At 36.9% G+C, this 22560-nt stretch overlaps 1 protein-coding gene across 1 annotated transcript; it reads right to left on the reverse strand.

The window, feature by feature from the left end:
• Positions 1 to 392: 392 nt before the first annotated feature.
• Sym (symplekin scaffold protein) lies at positions 393 to 15056 on the reverse strand. The gene is made up of 3 exons (XM_089241955.1): positions 14968 to 15056; positions 11707 to 11876; positions 393 to 6149 (listed from the first exon to the last, which is right to left on the reverse strand). Exons 2-3 carry the CDS (start codon positions 11840 to 11842, stop codon positions 2662 to 2664), a joined length of 3624 nt encoding a protein of 1207 aa, XP_089098081.1. The 5' UTR covers positions 11843 to 11876; positions 14968 to 15056; the 3' UTR covers positions 393 to 2661.
• Between the last annotated feature and the right edge of the window lie 7504 nt (positions 15057 to 22560).

Here is a 22560-nt window from a genome sequence, read left to right on the forward strand (position 1 = left end):
GGCGCCAAAAGAATGTACTAGCAACTACAGATAAATCTTTTCTCTGTTCGCTTCACAATATATATTTCATTTTTCTTTGGAGTCTTTCACAGTCCAGTCTGTCAACTCTCTTCGAAGAGGGATTTAGTTTATTTAGTTGAAGGATAAAAATTGATGGTAGAAATTCACACAATTTTTTTTCAAGCACTTGAAAATGGTTTTTTTCCCCTAAGGACAGCAATGATTTTTCGAGGACGGCACGAACCCGGGAAATAAAGCAGATCAAGTTGATAGGGGAGCGCCCTGTCAGGAGATTTAATTACTTCAGAAGAAGTAATTTTCTGGTAGATGGGACTAGAAACTCGGAAGACTTGACAAAGAAATGAAAGACACCAAAAAAGAAAAAGAATTTAATGGTGAAAAAGTTAGTCTTTTATTACTTTCTTCGCACAGCATTTAAAAGTTACATTAACATACAAAATACTTTTCAACAGAAAAGTGGCATAAAAAAAAAAAAAAAACTTATCTTACTCGGAAGACAATTCATTTAAACACAAACTCAAAAAAGTTTTCACAAAAAGGGAAAAAAATTTAGAGCAAAAAAATACAAGTTATTACCATAAGAAAAATACTACACTAAATATCTACAACACACATCATGGATCAAAAATGGAATGCCACAGTACCTCCCTATCAAAATACAGTGTTTTACATCCAAGGTCTGACACAGCACATTCCCAAAACATATTTACAGCGAACCTTGGGGAAAAAATCAAATATTAGAAATAGAAAACTGATGTGTTCAACTGAAGGTCTCTTGTGTATTTTTGGTTTGTTTTTCAACCCCCTCTAATTCATCCGTTTCAGTAGCAAATTAAAAAAACAAGGGCCAATACCGCAATCCCTCTCCCTCAGAGTTCCCCGAACGGAGTCCACTAGAGACAGGTTCAATGTTGTTTCGAGAATCTCTTCAAATTTAAGTGAAGGAGCCGATGAAGCTGAACAGATATTTTGTCAGGACTTGTGCTCCCCTCACTACAAGGAGAGCTCTTCAAAGATCAATGTGAAAGAGAGGCACATGTTCATCAAGCTTGCACTCATATAGGGACAAGTCTCCCAAGCACAGACTCTCACCTTGAAAAAGAATTAGCAACTCATTAAGGCCACATGCAACCTAATTCCCAGCAGCTACCCACAAAAGCTTAATGTTTTCACTTGATTGCCACCTAATAACTGGCGATACAAAGCCGACAAATAGATCATCACTCGGTTCAAGGTGGCCACTGGACCATGTTTTATATTTACCTTTCTACCTCATAGACATCGATGATTTGTATAGAAATCACTCACTGCTCCAACATGCCCTCTTTGACGTCATTCGCCAAAACCACATGTTATCACCCTCTTCAGCATGTATATGTTACTGCCAAAGCCAGAAATCAACCTGCAAGCAAAATGGATGGGTCAACTGGACCTAACTATGTCTGAATTTCCGGCCTTTGCCAGCTCCATATGTATGAATCCATATGATTTTTATGGGGGGCATTGCCATGTTGGCATTTTTTTGTGATAATTATGGCGGCATAATTATAAATATCTATTGATCAAAGGAATGGGAATATCAATATTGTAGAGGCCGGGTCAACTGACCACCTTCAGGCTTTGGCAGTAACATCATCTACTTAACATATCTTAACATGGAAATATCAGGTGTTTAAAGGTTATGGAACCAACAGAACTTTTGAAATAATATAAATTACTTATATAAATTAAAGAGCAAAAACACCGCCGAAACGTTGGTAGACAGCAGCAGTAATATTGTGTTTTGATTTGACAAAAAATTATACTTGTGGTAGCATCTTTCAATATGGGTATGGAGCGTTTTAGTTCTTTTACAATCCAGTAGACTGAATATGTCACATCACATTCACCACTACTGGATAAAATTTGCTCCATTGTTTGAGAATATTTTCGCTTATACTCTGTTGGTTTTAGTTTCTGCTGGCAGACACCAAGATTTTTTTTTTTTGGGGGGGGGGGGGCCATGACAAAAGATTTGGGAACTGCTGGTCTAGAGCAAGGAAGCTGTGAGTGGCTTTGAGAGCCACTGAAGCAAAGGGATGATTTTGATTTAAGGTGAACTGAAAAAATTATTTTTAACCATTTAGAAAGTTTGGCTTGTGATAACTGCATTTCAGCGATAGCCAAACAACTCTAGGGAAAAGTTGCCAACACCTGAATTGATAAAAGGTAAGAAATTCTGTGTGGCTCCATGACCGATACGTACCAAAGGAATGAAACATGAAAGTCAAGATAACATGCGGCTGATTAAGCAGAAATTTATGGACACTAAAGACAACCTCTAAGAAACTTATAATAATGCATCACAAATATTAAACATTTATCAATATCAGAAACGAGTTCATTAACAAGTTCTTACCGATTATCAGGACTTTTGATTGAAAGGCAAGAACCAAAACGTGAAAAAAAAGATGATTTCAAATGGACTAGAAACAGTTTCTAAATACTAATCAACCCCTGCTAATATGTAAAATAGAACAGGATGGCAGGCATACAAAAAAGTATTTCAATAAAGAACATGCAACGAGAAACATAATGGCAAGAAATAAGAATCGAGTCTGAACAAGTTCATTGTTATGCACAATCGGCCTTGCAATTGACTCATTCCGTCTCCAAGCTAGTCACAGCAGGCGCAGGAACAGGAGAGCTTTCTACGATTTCCTCTGCATCCTCCTCGCCATCTTCTTTTTCAGTGGCAGGAGGTGGTGGTGGTGGTTTTGGATTGAAAGAGGAGATGACGTCCATAACGTCCTGGGCAATATGGGCCTTCTGACTGTCTGTGAAAGCCTCCACATGTTGACAGAGCGGAGTCCTCAAATCCTGGCAGGACTGGAGAACCTCCTGCAGTTGGGGAGCGGGCAGCTGCAGCAGCACTTGGAAAGACTGCGGCTTCGTGCGCTGACAACACTTGATGAAGCCCTCCCAGATTTTTTTCTGCTTCCACACCTGCTTCTCGATTAGTCTCTTCAGGGTGTTAGTAACGAATCCCAGAAGATGAGGGTAGCTGGCGAGAGACTGTATGACAGTCCTCATGAGCAATATGGGCAGAGGGTTGAGCTCCATCAGCTGTTGTATCACGACTGCTAGAACCACCTGGGTGTAGACGTTTTTCTCTTCAAAACATAAGGAGGTAGCTTTGATGATGGTTTTGAGATTGCATTTGGCTTGATCTATGTTATGAAGCGCAACTAACAATTCGGCAGGACCCAGAGGACCAGGAAAATTACTGCCTATCAGTCTGTTGAATACTTCTTTCACCACAGTCGGGTTCAACTTAATTAGTTCAGGCAGAGCCGCTATCACTTCCTTCTTGCTCAAGCCATTTATGATGGGAATGAGGAAGCGTACATCAGACACACGCTTGTGATACAAGTCCCGCACCCTAGAAACAAGTTCAGCAGATGGCGGTGCTTTGTCAGTGAGAATATGGATTATTCGTGTGACGAGCGTCTCTGCACCCTTGGGACAATTCTCGACAAACAAGAGCAGCTCTGGAGACTGCATGCTCATGCCCTTCACTGGTGTCTCTAAAGCCCTGAGAATGATTCGTTTGATATCGGCTGTAGTCTCAACATACACAGCACCAAGATCATGTATTAGGTGATGATTCATGGGCAGAAGCGACAAGTACAGGTGCAGAGAGATTTTTGCAAGCTCATCTGTCCACTGTGATGGCTGTGCACCCATCAGAATGAACTCCGGTGGAGGGATTGACTGAAGAAGAAACTTCAAGCTCCTCAACGCAAATGCTTCTATGAATGGCTTCAGATTATCAACCTGATGCAGTTCGACCCCACAGTTTACAGCTTCGTTACGCACTTCAGCTCTCTCGTGGAGGGTCAATTCAGAAATCACACCCAAGAAATCCAGCTTCCTGGGAGGTTTGCGCAACGTCATGCTCTTGGCTATCTGCAATGCCTGCTTCGCACTGTTTTCGTCTATGCAGTAGGCCTTCAATGAGATCAACATGCTCAGGGTGACATAAGGAGCATCAAACATGAAGCGGCTGAACAGATTATGCTTCTGGTCCTCATTCTCCAGAAGCCCACTGAGAAGATTATTCACAGTCTCTTCGTATTTAGTCAACGGGTTCCTCAACGAACTACTAAAACCCTGATAAGCGACATATTCTTCGTACATCCATGAGAATGCCAAATCAAGTCTTGTGCGAGGCGATTCCAAGATGTGATTTTTCAGATCGTCTGCGATGCTGCCACGCAAGTGAGTAGCCAAACTGCCCAGGATTTTGGCACGTACGGATGATGCACCACGATTTGCCATGCTCTTTTCGGAATTAAGTATTCTAGCAAAAGCCTGCCTGGACATGTTCTGACGTTTGTCCTCATCCAAAGGTCTTGTGATGTCATGTAGATTCATTCTTATTGGGTATCTCAGACCTGTTGTACCCGTTGGCATCAGGACAATGGGAGTTCTTTTTTTCTTCTGTTCCACTGCACCCCCCACGACGGTCTTAATAATCTTGGTATCTTCTTCTTCCTCTTCCTCAGCACTTTCTTCTGCCTTTACCTCGGCAGATGAAGCAGACGCTGCAGCTGCTGCTTTAGTCTCCTCGTAACCTTTGCCTAATCCGGCTAGAGTGAGCTGAGCAGCAAGAAGCCTGGCCAAATGCTTTATCTGAGATTCTGTACCGGCAGCTGCTATTGGAGTGTAAGATGACTGAAACTGAACGGGCATGTTGTCCGGTAAACTGAGCATGCTAACGAGCACGAGATCCGAAACATTCACATTAGTCAATCTGGGATAAAGATCTTCGGATGTGATATCGATAGCTGTATTTTTTGCTTTTGCGATTTTTTCAGCCGCTCTAGCTTTCTTGGCACTTTCCTCTTTTTCCTGATTGGTGAATGTCCCTTCTTCAAGTTTTGCCTTCTTTGTGATGATGGGATCTGGTTCTGGCCTGTGTCTCTTTCGCAATGGGTCAATCTTAGGAAACAATTTTGCAATCTGTTGCGGAGTCGCACCTAAATCAGACAACATGGTTGATATTCGTGGATAGAATTCTTCCGCTGCTGGGTGCTTAGCAAGATTGCTCATCAGATGGAGCTTAAGAGTTTTCCGAACACTGCTCACCTGCGACTGCCCCAGGGTCGGAGGGAGATTTGCGTGTAGGGACTCGAATGCCTGAAGAACTTTTGGAAAGAACTCAAACCTCTTTTTTGCAATGGTCGCCAAAGTTTGTATGCACGTCATAAGATTGTAGTTCGAAATGTGAGAAGCTCCGTGAAAAGTTATCAGAGAATCAAACATGCTCCTTGCCTCCTCTTCCATTTTCCGTGGTCTGAAAATATTCATGATCATCGGTATATCATCCAATGAGATTTCACCTTCTTTGTAGATAGTGTATTCATCCTTGTACGTTTGCGCTAGGATGACAGCCTCCAAAAATCTGATCACCTGAGTCCGCACACCATCATTATCACAGTCAAGAAGAGCCACGATATGACCTCTCAGCTCAACCATAGATGCCCACAGTGCTTCCATTATCTCATCGACACTTTTGACTGAACACAGCCACTTCAAGGTCACCTTATAGAGTTGAGTTGCCGCTTGAATGACTCTTTTCTGAACATTAGGAACATCTTGATTGATTATGATTATAAGATTACCGATCAACTTCGGCAGATTGTTTGGGTCATGTTTGCACACATCCTCTATGAATGCCACTATGAACTTACGCACTTCTGCGATCTTATCATGCTGAAAGCTGACGACCTCATCAAGGAAATTATCAAGAAGTCTAGGTTCTTTGTATAATATCAATTCCTTCACTTGAAGTAGATTATTAAGTGTGTTTGGCTTATTGATGACTGCGTCGTTCAACAGTTCCACAACTTTTTCCGCCGTAGCAGCTTGCTGAACTGTCTCTTCTTCAACAAAAAACTGTGCCGCAGTACTACGCCGACATTCCACAGAAGACTGTTTTTTGGATTTATCTGACTTGCTTCGAGACGAGCTGCCACCATGTAGCTTCTCTTCCTCAGCAAAGAACTGCGCCGCTGAACTCCTCCGAGATTCAGTTGGCTGGGAATGCCTCCTCGACTTTTCGGGAGGTTCATCATCTTCAGCTGCTGCAAAATCGAGTACAAAACTAAGTGCCATGCTAGCAACATGGATAGTGGCCGGCAAAAGTCCTGAACTATAACTTTGCTGTATATGCAAAGCACTTTCGTCTATTTTAATAGTTTTCCCTCCCATTGCGAGGAAATAAAAGAAAAAAGGACAAGATCTACATTTTTTTTCAATATAAAATTTATTTCACAATTTCGAAAAGATTTACAGAGCACACAAAATTATGTGCAAGACTTTTGATGGCCTTTGCCGCATATATTGTCATAAATCGGAAAAGCAACATATAATATAAACGTTACTTAAATCACATACAAACCCTAACATAAAAAACTTCAATTGTAAAAACTTTAAGTAACCTTGTCTATTACGCAACATACTACGACCGTATTACAGCAATCTTAACAATCCATGATCAAAGACCACCTGGGTCTAGGTCAATTCGTCGCGATCAACTTGTCGCGCGACAATTCGTCGCAATCAATTTGTCGCAGCGTCAATTCGTCGTGCTACAAACTCGTCGCGGTACAAATTTGTCGCAGAGTCAGTTCGTCGCGGTACAAATTTGTCGCAGAGTCATTTCGTCGCGGTACAAATTTGTCGCAGAGTCAATTTGTCGCGGTACAAATTTGTCGCAGAATCAGTTCGTCGCGGTACGAATTTGTCGCAGAATCAGTTCGTCGCGGTACAAATTTGTCGCAGAGTCAGTACGCCGATCAAATAAATTTTCAAAATTCAGTTTTCATGGTATTCATGCCACACTTCCCGCTTTCTGGCGGGATCTCCATTTCTCGCAGCGAGGGGCGTTGGGCGAACACACGAAGATGATAGATAAGTTATGATAAAATAAATTTTTAAAATTAAATTTTCACCGTATAAGCCGCACTCCCGCTTTCTGGCGGGATCTCCATTTCTCGCAGCGAGGGGTGTTGCGGGAACACACCAAGATGATAAATTAGGATCAATGCCCATCCCAAAGCACAATTTGCCTAAGGGGTCATTTAAGTATTACGTCAGGATCGGGGAGGGAGTTTCGGATTTGTTGACTTTTGATGGCGGGGGGGGGGGGGGGGGGGGTTGAAGGTCGCTTACGTCATCAACCACCCCTTTTTGAAGATATGAAATATTCTAAGCTGCTGGTGAAATTTTGCTGACAGGGGAGGGGATGGGGGTCAGTGTTTTGCTGATTTTTGCTGACAAGGGGGAGGGGGTCAAAAATGGCTGAAAATCTGCTTACGTAATACTTGAATGGCCCTAATTCACTATTGAATATGTATCTGCCATGTAGAGAATACATCTTTGAGGAATTTTTTACCGACAATATATCTAAGGCTAGCATTACACTATGAAAGTGTTCTAAAAGTCCTTTTATAAAACTTGAAAAATTCAACCAATAAGATTATCGGTTGCATTTGCTCGAATGTAACCTATGAACTTTATTGGTTGGATTTTTTGAGTTTTTAACTTGAGCAACTTATCCGGTGCAAATTAAATTTTGAAAATGTATGTGATCGCAATTTATCATCTCGGTGTGCGCCCCAACTCCCCTCGCTACGAGTAATGGAAATCTCGAGAGAAAGCGACAAGTGTGGCTTATCCGGTGAAAATGAAATATTAATTAAATTAAATTATTAATTATTTCAGGTTCTTGTGGAGATACTGTAGTGGTTAATGTTGGTGGGAGTCTCGAGTCCACATGGGACAGATACAAGTTTACACTTAAAGAGAGCCTCCGCTGTGCTGTAATTTGGGGAATATCATAAACACCGACATTTTTTTACAGAATTTTAAAATTTTATCATAGAAAAAATGATTTTTTTAACATTTACAATAATTGAATAATAAAACATTAATATCAATTGTAATTTTAATTTCGATGTAATTTCGATGATTTTTTTCGAAATGACAAAAAAAAAATTTAATAAACTGTGTGCATTTCTTGATGGAAAAAAACTTTTCTTCATGTTTATTTTTTCACGTATGTGACAAAAAACCTACATACAGATCGCGTGACGAGTTGACTCTGCGATAAATTGACGTCCCGACGAATTGGTTACACGACAAATTGTCACTGCGACGAATTTGTACCGCGACGAATTGGCTCTGCGACGAATTTGTACCGCGACGAATTGGCTCTGCGACGAATTTGTACCGCGACGAATTTGTATCGCGACGAATTTGTACCGCGACGAATTGGCACTGCGACAAATTGATGCGCGACGAGTTGAGCGCGACAAGTTGAGTGCGACAAATTGACCGGCTACGAGACCACCTGTAGGTCACTGAAAAATAGAACGTTTAATGCAATGGAGGATTCCCAGGCATTCTCCTATAGAAAGACAGAAATCTAGAGAAAGCTGATTTCCGAATAGAAGAAATTTCAATAACGCAAAAAAAAAAAAAAAAAAAAAAAATCTGAAGCACTGGCACCTTGCATTTGCAAAACTATCACAGCCTAACCATTTTATACACAAGCGCTTAAGTATTTCCCTTATATAGTTGCCTAAACCTCTTTTATGCTGCATGCTCAGTTCTATAACAAAGTGCTACAAAGTAATTGAACCGTGGATAACTTTTGGGCTGTAATGCTCAACTTTCAAAGTTTGCAGCTGGTCCTGGTAAAATATTTTAGGCATGACATATTCACATTGAAAAGATTGCATCACTCAACATTGCCAAAGGGAAACAAATGAAACAAGACAAAATGAGTTTTTACATTTCTCTAAAAGCTTCACTTCAAATGTGAAACTTTGAGAGGACTTGCTTAGTATCAAACAATACACTTTCAGGGTTTAAGCCATGGTTAAATTTTTTGCAAAATATAAAAGAAAATCTTAGAATGTGAAAAAAGTAGTATCCACTTTTGCAAAAATGCATACCGGAGGTACGAGACAAGACATCCAACCTTAAATCATTAGCATTGTAGCATTTTGCTAAAGCCCCCCCCCCCCCATTTTTGCTGAAGGAATTTTTTGATCTAGCTTATACTCTGTACACTTTGCGTATCAAAAAGTACATCTAAGTCAAACCATGTCATGCGCTAAGTGATGGAGCAAACATTGAACTAAAAATGTAATGGATATACTATTCTCACACACACACCCAATATCACCAAGCGATGCTAACATGTTCAATGACATGTTTTTCATCCATCCATTAACCCCCAAAACAGAACGTTAATACTGTTCTGCGATGAGATATCAGCTGACGAAATGTTCTGTGGTAAAAATCCCCATACATGTAACAGTGCATTTTTGCACTTTTTCTTAAAATTCTTCCAAATTGTTCTGCAGTAGCACTAATAGTTCTGCGACGTACGTCACAGATTTTGGCACATTCTGCTTTGGGGCCATTAACATAGTAGTTCAAAGTGTGGGGTGAAGAACCACTCAAATCTTTGATGAATAACACAAAAATGAATATAGTCGTAAAGTTGATCGGTTCTCATAAACAATATTTAGACCTGTCAACCTTAATAAAGTAAAAATCCTATTACTTTCTTACGAAAATATAATATTTACTTAAGTATCCAGCAAACGTACCTCTAAATATTAAAAAAAAAAAATTATGAGCGTGATAAGAATCAAAATAAGTAATACATAAGGGGGTCAGTATTACCCGTTTTTTACAAAACACCAGCCATATTTTTTGTTATCATTCGGTGTGTCCGACAATTCTAAAGAAATGTCTAGATTTTTTCAGATGGCTCCCTGAATTCTTGATATTTAATGGAAATTTTGTTACGTTGAAAATTTTTTTGTGAACTCATTATAATTGACCGAGATTTGCAGAAGCTCTCGATTTCCCACCCATCGATAGGTTTCAGCAACAAATTAAGAGTTTTTTCCTACAAAAAGCTGTGCCCCATATTTTCCAATGTATAGATCCAAATTTTTTGTAGTTTTCACTACAGAATAAGGTCTACATAGCAATACATAAAGAAAATACAACGACTGAATTATCTACCAGTCATTTTAATATTAAACACGCACATAAAAAATGTTTGCAACATGAATGGGCCTGCCATGTTTAAGTTCATAGATTCAGATAAGAGGCCAACTCCTTTTCATACAGGCTACCACACCTAGAATTAAAGTGGTATGATGCAGCACAAGATCTCTCATGTAATGAGGATCGCTTTCTAAAAATAAAATAGTAGCAAAAAAAAAACCCCCCTCAGCATGCCCACCATATATATATAGTCGAATCCTGTTATAACAAATGCCAAGACGCCGGCGAAACCACTTTGTTAAAAGAAAATTTCGTTACAGAGGAATTCCAGGTTACCTAGCATTATTCCGATGTAAACTTATTTGGGGGATTAAAAAAGTGGTCGTTAAAACGAGATTTTCGCTATAACGGTATTCGACTATATATTTTAAACTTTTTATCCCAAGTTGACGGCAATAATTGAAAACCCGCATCGATATAAATCCACAATCCGGACGCCCGAGAATGTAGCAAAATCCAACACTACAGGGTTAAATCCGGATAGTTGGCAGCTCTACACATTACTTCAATGGCTAGCCTTACAAACGACATTCATGGTATCAGGGAGGAATCTCAGGAAATTTTGAGCATGGCCAACAACGATGGTAGAAACAATATATAAATAACCGAGATTTGGGATGATGGGTTTCATTTCAGTATCTGGTTAAAATAGGAGCAGCAATAAACAATAAATTTTGTGTTACGAACCAATATAAATAGTTTAGTCACAAAAAATACCCCCCCCCCCCCGTCTTCTACTTCACATATTCAAGCAAACTTACAAAAAAAGTTTCAATAACTCCCGTGCCTCTGGTCTAAAAACTTTTCAGAAAAATTGTATTTTTTCACACAGAAAATTCCACAAAAACTAAATACATATTTTTTTGTACATAAATTTCAAACATTGGTGTATGATATTTTATTCATATTCTGTATATTTTTGTGAATACTTTAATGAAAGTTTCGCTTGAATAAGGTGGAAATAAAAAAAGTTTATTTTCTTAACGAATGTTACTAAAAAGTGAGTCCCGGAAAAATATCCATTTTTTAAACAAATTTCAACTCTCTTAACCAAACAGTTTTAGATATATTAATAGCTGCCAACTAATAAATACAAAAGGGACTTTTCCAAATAAAATAAGGATTTTCCACACATAACAGTTGAAGCATAGGAAATCCTTATTCAATAAATGAAGTCAAATAAAATAAGGATTTTACACACATGGAAGTTAAACCCTTTGGAATAAAATCCCTACGCAAAAAACAAGTGAAATTGGAGACCAAAACTTCAATGGTGATATAAAAAATATATATATTGTGTTCAATCAGAAACTATATGAACAAACATTCTGCGTGCGAATGACCCTAAAATCATGGAAAAAAGTGTCAAGTTTTGAAGAACACTGACTGTTTTGTAACACTTGCTTGATGTTTTTTGATTTCACATGGGTGATGATGTATTTCACATGGGTGATAATAATTCCATAGAATTATTATCGTGGGGGAAAAAAAAATCTTGTTAAAACAAACGTATAAAAAAAAATAACCATAGTAAGTGCTATAATTTACCATCTGAGCTTCGTCTTTTGAAAACGTACTGCTCCATCTGGAAATCCAAATTGGTTGCTCCAATGTGAGTAGCTGAGGCGAGCAACTTGGAAACATCTTCCTCTTTCAAAGCTAAAGCTGGTGAACCTCCTGACATTTTTGCAGGTCAACCTTGAGTTACGACAGTCAACCTTCGAAATGAAATGTTTACATTAATCATTGCGCAACCTCAATATTCAGTGAAAATGGGAAGGGAAACTGAATGGTCCTCATATCCGTTATGAAATGGAGACAGTGCTGTCATAACTCATGGACCCATCCAGACGTGGCTAAGTGATTGACTCGTAGCGAGAAGATCCGATACAATTTTCAAAAGCAATTGTAGAAATTGGAAGGGTTGGTATTTCCAGCCGAGTATAGAGGGAGGGCCCATAAAAACCATTTTGCTCAGGTCCTTAAGATGGCAGTCGATGGAGATCCCTAATTTTGGCAACTTTTTCCCTTGCCACCAACTTGTGACACCTTGGAAACATTTATTTCCCCCCATGCTCTAGCTGGCTTATACTTCCTTCATCATCTGCTAGAACTTTAAACCTGCTGGGTGAAATATTAATACCAGGACGCTATACAAAAATTAAATTTTTTACGTATAATTTAACCAAATGCAGTTCAAGTGCATCAAATTGACAAAAACAGGTCACAAAGCTGGGCCCTCCTATCATTCATTAATTCACAAATGTTAACAATACATTTGCATTGCAATAAGCTGCAGCATTTCTTATTTTGCACCATTTGTATTCGGGGGCAGAGAGATCATGACAAAGTTAAAGCAAAATCACATCTATAATTATAGCTGTAGCAATTTTACGCTCATCTTATTTGCATATTCACATGTTAGCGATTGGATGAAATGTTTTCTGCATTATTCCACTTTGATCATGTAATGGTGCTGTTACTGCAATCTGCTCACAGTAACGTTTCAGCACAGATTCCCTCCCTCATTCTGTGTTAAACTGTTTTTGTTGAGCCGAGCCCTAGCAACATCAGAATTTTTTTTTTTTGGTGAATTTCAATTTTGCACTAATTTTTTTTAATTTGGTGGGGTCAATTCTCAATAAATGGCATAGCTTTTCGTTTTCAACTACACCAAACCAGCAATACGGCGACACCATCCTCTGACACGTTTTTCTACATTATTGGGTGTTTATATTGTCCTACTGGTAACCCCAGCAAAATAATGGCGAATTGAGTTTGATAAAAAAAAAATTCACCAAGCTACAGTACACCACATATTTGGCATCTCCCTACGGTAGTATAAGCATACTCTTAGCTAAATTATGTGTGGATTATTCAGACTTGCGGTGGCTCACCAAACACTGTGGCCAACAGTCGCCAAGTGCGGGGATGCGCGAGAGGATGTTTTGTGACTCGACAGTCCGGAGCATAATGCTGATTTGATACGGTCCTCACCATATCACCCGCAAGCAAATGGCCTCGTAGAGGAGCTACACAGACCACAGAGCTACACTCAAAGCTGCCATCAAGGCATATAATACAGAGCACTGCCTTGCCCACTATATTACTCGGTTTCCACAGCGTCTTCAAAGAAGATCTGAAAGCTACCATCGCGGAATTGGTATAGGGCACTAGTCTCAGACTTCTCGGAGAAATATTCGATCCCACTCTGAGGGAAACATCAAAAGAACTTGAGACTATCAAAGAACATTTTTCAAAATTACAACCGCGACCAACATCTTGTCATGGACCACAAAGTATTTTCGCCCACCCTTATCTAAAGGACTGTATTCATTCAACACAATGGAGTGTGGAAGCCGCTCCAAGCTCTATATGACTGACCATTTCAAGTGATCCAACGACGTGAAAAGACATTCGACATCGATGTCCGTAGAAAAAAACTAACAGTTTCTCTGGACAGACTGAAACTCCCCTTCCTGGCTTCAGACGTGAACGATTTCAAACCTTTATCAACAAGAATTACCCTGCCTACGCCTCCCGTTCCTCAGACAAGACACGTCCTGGACGAACTGTCCATTTCCCGAACCGCTTTGAACAGTAAGTTCGCTACTGGAGGGGGAGTGTGCGGTGATGCTCGAGAGGATGTTTTGTGACTGGACAGTCTGGAACATAATGCTGATTCGATAAGTTGTGTTGTCTATGATACAATAAAAACTGATTGCTATAGACTTGGATTATTACACATATGTGTACCCTAGGAATTTTTTTTCCAATTTCTAACTTGGATAATTGCTGTGCCCTGGAGGAAGGAAGATGAAAAACAGAAAAAAGGCAAGCAGTAAAAAAAAAGCTTTATTTCCCAACATGATGCGCTAGGATTGCAAAATCTGAAAGAATTTCAATTAAAATGTAGAAAACACGATTACATGGAATTTTTATTGCACAATATTTCCAGTCAATCAAAGGATCGTTGCAGAACAATGCAAAACATTGGGGGCCTAAAATGCTACGGGTATTTGAATGTGTTAACTCATTTTAAAGTTCCAAGCTTGACAAACTAAAAAAAATTCACTTTCTCCAAGCGCCACAAAACCTTGGTGCCATCACTCCTTTATGAAAACTCCTCATGGAACATGGAAACAGTCAACATAATCAGTTTTTCGCCATTTTCAAGCAAAATGTAAGAGACAAATAGCGACGAATGCCAAATCAGAGCTTTAGGCAACCCATGTATCGAAACATCGCCAAATCAGATTGGTACCCGTATTCCGTGAGTATTTGGCCGCCGAGGGGGGGGGGGGGGTCCGGCTAGCTTTAGTATGTTGGATGCATTATCTCGAAATTGATGAATTTGAATTCCTCGGTCCCCACGTTCATTTCCGAACGCAATCACGATTACAAATACCTATCAAACTGGGATATCATTTTGATAATAAAATAGCCAAGCCAAATACGTGTACAACGTTAGGCTTAACTCTGATACAGATTGTAACACTCAGCGACTGAATAATTTCAGCGTATAAATGAATAGAAAAGTAGAAATTAGTCTACTTTGTATTACGTATACATGGTATTGATAGTTAATTCAGCTTGAAACAGTTCAGTTATGAGCCAAGCCGATTTGACCGGGGGACTCTCCCACGTGGCCATTCACTTTTAAGCTTATTACGAGATCAATGTTTGAATAATAATTTGTCATTCTCCCGGTTATTGATCACTTATATACCCATCATTATTTTCATTAAATGATATATAATGAAATTCATTATTTTTCCAATGTTTAAATTATTCATAATTGCTACTTACACTAATCACAATGCCACAAGGAGGAAATTCAAGTAGAAAATGAGCTTCGCTGGTTGTTGCCAATCGCTTGTGGACAAAACTGTCTGCACTATATCGATTATAATAATCGTCGGATATTCGATAACAGTATCGTGACCATGTTATCAACAGTTTATAGGCAATCCTAAGGTGACCATACGTACCGTATTTCCCGGAACAGTCCCGATATTTTCTAATTTTCTGGTCGTCCCGACTGTTTTGGCAAAAGTGTCCCAGTTTTTCCAGTTTTTTACGCGAGCCATACTTGAATTTTTATTCTTTATTGAATTCAAAGACTGAAATTGTTATTCACCTCATTATATATCATATTATATTATACGATAATTAAAACTATAAATAAGAATATTAATCTCCCACATTTGTCTCGGTGAACATTTTTGCTCGTGGAATTCATTTTGACCCACTGCAATTTGCAGTAATGTTTTATTTGCCGCCATATTGTTTTTCCCGTAATTTCAGCAACATTTGGCACTTTTGTTCAGTTTTGGCGACATTTTTGGCGCTGATTGGCGATGTCCCGTATTTTCCGGTATTTGGAATCCCAATTTCCTGTATTTCTCTCGAGGAAATATGGTCAGCCTGGGAAATCCCAATTTTTGTTTTTCTTAATTTATGTTTGAACAAAATGGAAAGCGTTTCGCTCCTTTTACTGACTGTGAAATGTTCATAAAATGTGGGAAATGTTGATTCAATGAGCTACCTAGATTTAAGTTCCAGCAGGTGCTTCGGTGTAATTCGAAGTGATCCTATTTTTAAAAAACGGGACATGTTACTTATGAAAAACAGCAGAGCTCACTTGAATTAATGAATTAAAGAATTTAAAATTGAAAATCTTTATCGAAAATTTTCTTAACATACGTGACAAAATGAACGTCTCACTAAAACGATGAGTTAGCTGAACACTTTTGACTCTGATACCCGGATATATAGGGTGGAGAATTCGAGGAAAGTGTAGTCATGAAAAGTGCACTAGAATGGGAGAAGGCAGCGAAATTCGTGTAGCTCACAGGTGGCAAAACCATAAATAGTGACCAAAAACCATAAAAAAACCACACCGCCCATTAAAAATGGGTGGTGTGGTGAGGTGAAAGTGTAATCAGGATTCAACAGGTGTGGAACATTGCTCCAGGGTGGAAGCAGTGGAAACGTAATTTGCCTAATAAGGTCAGAAGACATTTAACTGTGATGAAGTAGGATGTTACTTATGTGTGTACCAAAATTTTAATGCACTTGTGTCTCGTCTCGACAAAAAAGTGCATTTTTATCGAATCTCACTTATACGTTTCTCTCACTTTCTACGCGTATTTTTTTCTCTTCCCTTTGCACCGACGCATAAGTGAGAGTACACTGTATTTTGGTAGCCCAATAAAACATTTGGCACCATAATTTGGCACCTTTCCCCACCCCCTTTGCAATGTTGAACGAGCACCAACAATCACCAGACTCGCCAGTTCACATTAAGTTGTAGCCCAGATTATGTTGAGCAGACAAACATTTTTAAAGAGATTTATCTTTATGAAATGTTGTAATTTGATAGCTTTATTAGTTTTTCCGAACTGCATTTTTTAAATGTAAATTCACAAAAGTAAACAATACATATTGTAATTTATAAATGAAGTAATTTACAATAAATATTGTAATTTAATACATTAATAAAAATGTAGAATTTCTTAATTATTTCTATTTGACCATTTTTGTCGCACTACGGTCATTTATTTATATATCACTCCTCATGTTACTACACGCTTAATCCCTGTCCCAAGAGTTGGTTGCAGAAATGAAATTCAACATTGTAATATCAATATTTGAATCGATATGTTATGTGATGCCATTTATTTTGATGAAAATATGAAAGAGGTATATAAAACTTATATTATAGTGATTATTACATCGAGCTTAGATTACTGGGGAGGGAGCACCCAACCGCCGCGACGGCTTAGACATCAAGTGCAAGGAAACCACGTGACTCGGTGAAAACAAAGTTCGTTTGTCCATAGAAATGTTCATAGTTCGGTCTCTAACGGCCGTATTCACCAACACAGTTTCAACTGCAATCGCAGGTTAAACGATCAGCGCTCGACACGGATTGGTTAAAATCCTTAATTTAACCAATCCGTTTCGATCTTCAATCCTTTCACCTGCGATTGCAGTTGAAACTGTGTTGGTGAATACGGCCGTAAATATTGGGTTTTAAAGATTAAAAAAAAAAATTGGGAACTCATCGAAAGATGAAAAAATATTAAATTATTTATTTCATTAATACTGGAATCATTTCTTTCATTAATGTGGAATAATTTATTTCATTAATGATGGAAAAATTTCTTCCGTTAATGCTAAAAAATTTCGTCAATTCTTGAATTTTCCTTCTAGAATAATTATTATTTCTTCCATTACTTCTGAAATAATTGCTTTCATCAATTCTGGATTTGGAAATCGCCAATAGCAGTTTTTTGCCTTGTGGCATTTGCAGCGAATTCACAATGGCACTGACAATTTGAGGGAATTAAAATTAATTTAATACTCTAGAATACACTTTATATAAGACATTCATTTTAAAAATATTGTTGCTGCTGCTATCTACTTTCAAAATCGGAAGTGCCTTATGTGGTGATGACGAAGCTCAGGTATAAAAAAACTAAATTCTACTCGTTCAGCTTTGCTCCTTATAAACAAAGCTTATAAACTGACCTGAAAGATCAAACTTCTAGTTCAGTAATTCTTTCAACACCCAAGGAGATATCCAAAACAAAGGACCTTCACACAAAGAAAGACGACAGGTAAGATCATAAAAAGTCAATTTTTCCACACTCCCACTTTATAGTAATGTGCTGCCATCTGATCTCAAATTTAAAAGTGACTAATGTGGTGATGATGAAGTTTAAAGTAAAAAAACTATATTCTTTATTCCGCTCAGTTCCTTATAAACAGAGCTCATAAACTGAAAAAGGAAATTCAAACTGAAAGTTCGGTTATTTTATTTGAGCGTAAGGAGACGTCCAAAACGAAGAACCTCTTAATGAGCAGACGACAGACGGTTTGTTCGGTTCCCTACAAGCTAAGCTCACAAACAGAACTGGAAGTTCGAACTGCCAGTTCAGTAATTTTTTCAGGACATAAGGAGACGTCCAAAACAAGTAACCTGGAGAGCAGCAGAGAACAGAGGTTCTAGACCAGAATTGTACTGGAGGGAGCATCCAGCCGCTGCGACGTCGTCTACATCTAATGCGAGGAAACCACGTGACTCGGTGCAAACAAACACGATCCCCCATAGAGACCAATGTTAAAATTTCCGATTTTAGCATAGAAATGCGGAAATTTAGTGGGGTTTTCCACCGCATCAACAATTTTAAAAATTGAATTGAATTTTTGATTTTCGAAATATTGAGTTCGCTTAGAAATGCGAAGCCCAGAAAATTAAATATAAAATAATAAGCCAGACCCACTTTTGAGGTGGATATCCATGCAATAACACATTGATTTCAACTTTTCATTTATATGTTCTGAAGCACGAAAATGAGAATTAATATCTACGTGTTGCCTTAAATTATCCAATTGCAATAATCCATATAGTTTAGAATGTTTTGAGATTAATTCTGGAATTATTTCTTTTAATTATTATTTCTTTCATTACTTCTGGATTAATTGCTTTAATCAATTCTGGATTTGTTTCTTTCATTGATATTCTGAAATTATATCTCATTAGTTCTGGCATTATCTTTTTCTTTAACTTTGGAATTATATCTCATTAATTTTGGAATCATCATTTTTTTCTTAATGCTGGAATTATTTATTTCATTAGTTCTAGAATTTTTCTTTCATTAATTTTGGAATTATCTTTTACTTTAATTCTGAAATTACCGCTTTGATTAATTTTGGAATTATCACTTCATTAATGCTGAAATTACTTCTTTCATCGATTGTGGAATTATCTCTTCCATTAATTCTATAATTTTTTCTTTCATTATTAATGCTGAAATTATCGCTTTCATTTATTTTGGAGCTGAAATTATCTTTCATTAAAACTAGAATTTTTCTTTCATTTATTCTGGAATCATCTTTCATTAATTCAAAATTATCTTTCATTAATGCTGGAATTATCACTTTCATTAATTTTTAGAATATTTTTTTCATTAATTCTGGTATTATCACTTTCATTAATTCTGGTATTATCACTTTCATTAATGCTGGAATTATCACTTTCATTTATTTTTAGAATAATTTTTCATTAATTCCGGAATCATCACTTTCATTAATTACGGAATTATCACTTTCATTAATTTTGGAATTATCACTTTTAGTAATTATGGAATTATCACTTTTAGTAATTATGGAATTATCACTTTCATTAATTTTTGAATAATCTTTCATTAATTCTGGAATTACCACTTTCATTAATTTTGGAATTATCACTTTTATTAATTATGGAATTATCACATTCATTAATTTTTGAATAATCCTTCATTAATTCTGGAATTACCACTTTCATTTATTTGGGAACTGAAATTATCTCTTTCATTAATTTTGGAATTATCTTTCATTAATGCTGGAATTATCACTTTCATTAATGCTGGAATTATCACTTTCATTTATTTTTAGAATAATTTTTCATTAATTCTGGAATTATCACTTTTATTAATTATGGAGTTATCACTTTCATTAATTTTTGAATAATCTTTCATTAATTATGGAATTACTACTTTCATTAATGCTGGAATTATCACTTTCATTAATTTTGGAATTATCACTTTTATTAATTATGGAGTTATCACTTTCATTAATTTTTGAATAATCTTTCATTAATTCTGGAATTACTACTTTCATTAATGCTGGAATTACTACTTTCATTAATGCTGGAATTATCACTTTCATTAATTTTGGAATTATCACTTTTATTAATTATGGAGTTATCACTTTCATTAATTTTTGAATAATCTTTCATTAATTCTGGAATTACTACTTTCATTAATGCTGGAATTATCACTTTCATTAATTTTGGAATTATCACTTTTATTAATTATGGAGTTATCACTTTCATTAATTTTTGAATAATCTTTCATTAATTTTGGAATTACTACTTTCATTAATGCTGGAATTATCACTTTCATTAATTTTGGAATTATCACTTTTATTAATTATGGAGTTATCACTTTCATTAATTTTTGAATAATCTTTCATTAATTCTGGAATTACTACTTTCATTAATGCTGGAATTATCACTTTCATTAATTTTGGAATTATCACTTTTATTAATTATGGAGTTATCACTTTCATTAATTTTTGAATAATCTTTCATTAATTATGGAATTACTACTTTCATTAATGCTGGAATTATCACTTTCATTAATTTTGGAATTATCACTTTTATTAATTATGGAGTTATCACTTTCATTAATTTTTGAATAATCTTTCATTAATTCTGGAATTACTACTTTCATTAATGCTGGAATTATCACTTTCATTAATTTTGGAATTATCACTTTTATTAATTATGGAGTTATCACTTTCATTAATTTTTGAATAATCTTTCATTAATTCTGGAATTATCTTTAATTGCTCTCATGAAAGGAATGCCACATGCGACTCATGAAAGGAACAAATCTAAATTAAAGAAACATAGAAATGAATCGATCTGCCTGTTTTTGCTTCAAAAAATGCTTGATTAAAGCTGCGGAATTTCTTCAATGTAATTTATATGGGCCCATAATTAATTTCAAAACATCCTAAACTATATGGATTGATGCAATTGGATAATATAAGACAATACGTAGACATTAATTTTCATTTTCGTGCTTCAGAACATATAAATAAAAAGTTGAAATCAATGTTATTGCATGGATACCCTCCGCAAAAGTGGGTCTGGCTTATTATTTTATATCTAATTTTCTGGTCTTCGCATTTCTAAGCGAACTCAATATTTCGAAAATCAAAAATTCAATTCAATTGTTAAAATAATTGATGTGGCGGAAAACCCACTAAATTTCCGCATTTCTATGGTAAAATCGGAAATTTTAATATTGATCTCTCTCTATGGGGGAATCGTGTTTTTTTTCACCGAGTCACGTGATCTTCCGACGGAGATGTTGGGGGACACCGTTCTCAGCACTACCAAGATGGAGACCACAGACGTCATACTCCCTCCAGTAATATAAGCTCGATGGGTTGTTATATTATCCCTCTAATATCAAGAAGAACATTAGAGTCAATTCAATTCGCCCTTGTATTGGTAGTTAAGTATTTATTAATTAATTTTATTCGGAGCCTGGGCCCTTTTTGGCCAGCCCCAAAATGACAATGCGTGAATCTAAATTCCGCAATATTGCCACCGTGCGGTCGTATGCGCATAGTACTGGACTCTCATCTTGAGGATCCAGGTTCGAACCCCCTTTGCGGCACAGTGGTAGACGTCTAAATTTGGTTTTCTGCGGTTTTCCAGCTTCGAGGCGTGAATACGATCCGGACTGGAAGAAGGAAATTTGTTTTTGGCTTACTTCATGGAAATTTGTTTTTCTCCAACAATGTCTGAAAGTTTGAAGACTTCTTATCTAAATCGTGCTCGTATGCATACATAGATGGGTAAAAGTTACTAAGCAACTTCCGTAAGCTTCTTTGAATATTTTTTGAGAAAAGTAATCTCCGAAAAAATAAAAAATGCAAATACGGTCGACGCCGTTTAATGTAATCGCATTTAAACTCGAGGTCTTGATAAAAATAACCGATTGATAACTATATCCAAAATATATCCCGGTCACCAGTTCTATTATCAAACTTCCCGTCTTATCGAACGGGACGTATGGTCATCGTATTTGAGGCCGGAAAATGGGGAGAACTCAATTTTTCTTTCCCAAATAACTCGTTGCTAAATTTTCAATCGTTTTCCGTTGTATTTTTCTCACCCTTTAAGCTAAAATCCTGCATTTTTTTTTTCATTCAATCTATGTGAGAAATTAGAATATAAATTACTGTCTAATGTGTATCATGAATTCCGATATTTTTTATAATGTACGGTACATTCCATAGATCTCGAGAAAGTCTCTTCAGGTGAAAACTGTGAATCTGGAAAAACTAAAAGGAGTGACCAAGAACTGAAGGAATAGACTTTTTTTTTCATCTAACATTTAACAATTACTTCACTATAGGAAGGATGTTGCGAAAGCAGCATCACAGTACGTGGATCATAGAAAATAGTACGGCCCAATTACATTAAGTACGGTAATGTTTATCAACAAGGGAAGGAAGAGAACATTTTCTAGCTTCCTATACAGTTTTATAGGCTGATAACGATAACTTACAGGGGAAAATAAATGAAACGATGAAATCTTAGCTTCGAAATGAGCGAAAAAAATCTTTCGACGAAACGAAAGATTTAAATATATAAAATTCATTTTCTGTGTGTGTGTGTTGTCTAGTCTATACAAATCCACAATTTTAGATCGATCGTCACAAAATTTTGCATATATACCAAATGAGACCCAACTTGAACGATAGGCTACTTTAAAATTTCGTCAGAGCAGGGAAATTGCCCCAAATGGGCAAGAAACTGTCGGCGAACAATGG

Source organism: Pholcus phalangioides, unplaced genomic scaffold (genome assembly GCF_987345545.1).
Source record: "Pholcus phalangioides strain wild (caught in Gottingen) unplaced genomic scaffold, Ppha-v1.0 ptg000014l_1, whole genome shotgun sequence".
In the NCBI taxonomy this organism is placed as follows: Eukaryota; Metazoa; Arthropoda; class Arachnida; order Araneae; family Pholcidae; genus Pholcus; species Pholcus phalangioides.

Bases quoted from the DNA above. Each gene is read 5' to 3' on its own strand.
- Sym (XM_089241955.1), bottom strand. From the start codon at position 11,842: ATGTCAGGAGGTTCACCAGCTTTAGCTTTGAAAGAGGAAGATGTTTCC. The intron at 6,150-11,706 runs GTAAATTATAGC...TCGATTTTGCAG, and splicing joins CAAAAGACGAAGCTCAGATG to CAGCTGAAGATGATGAACCT.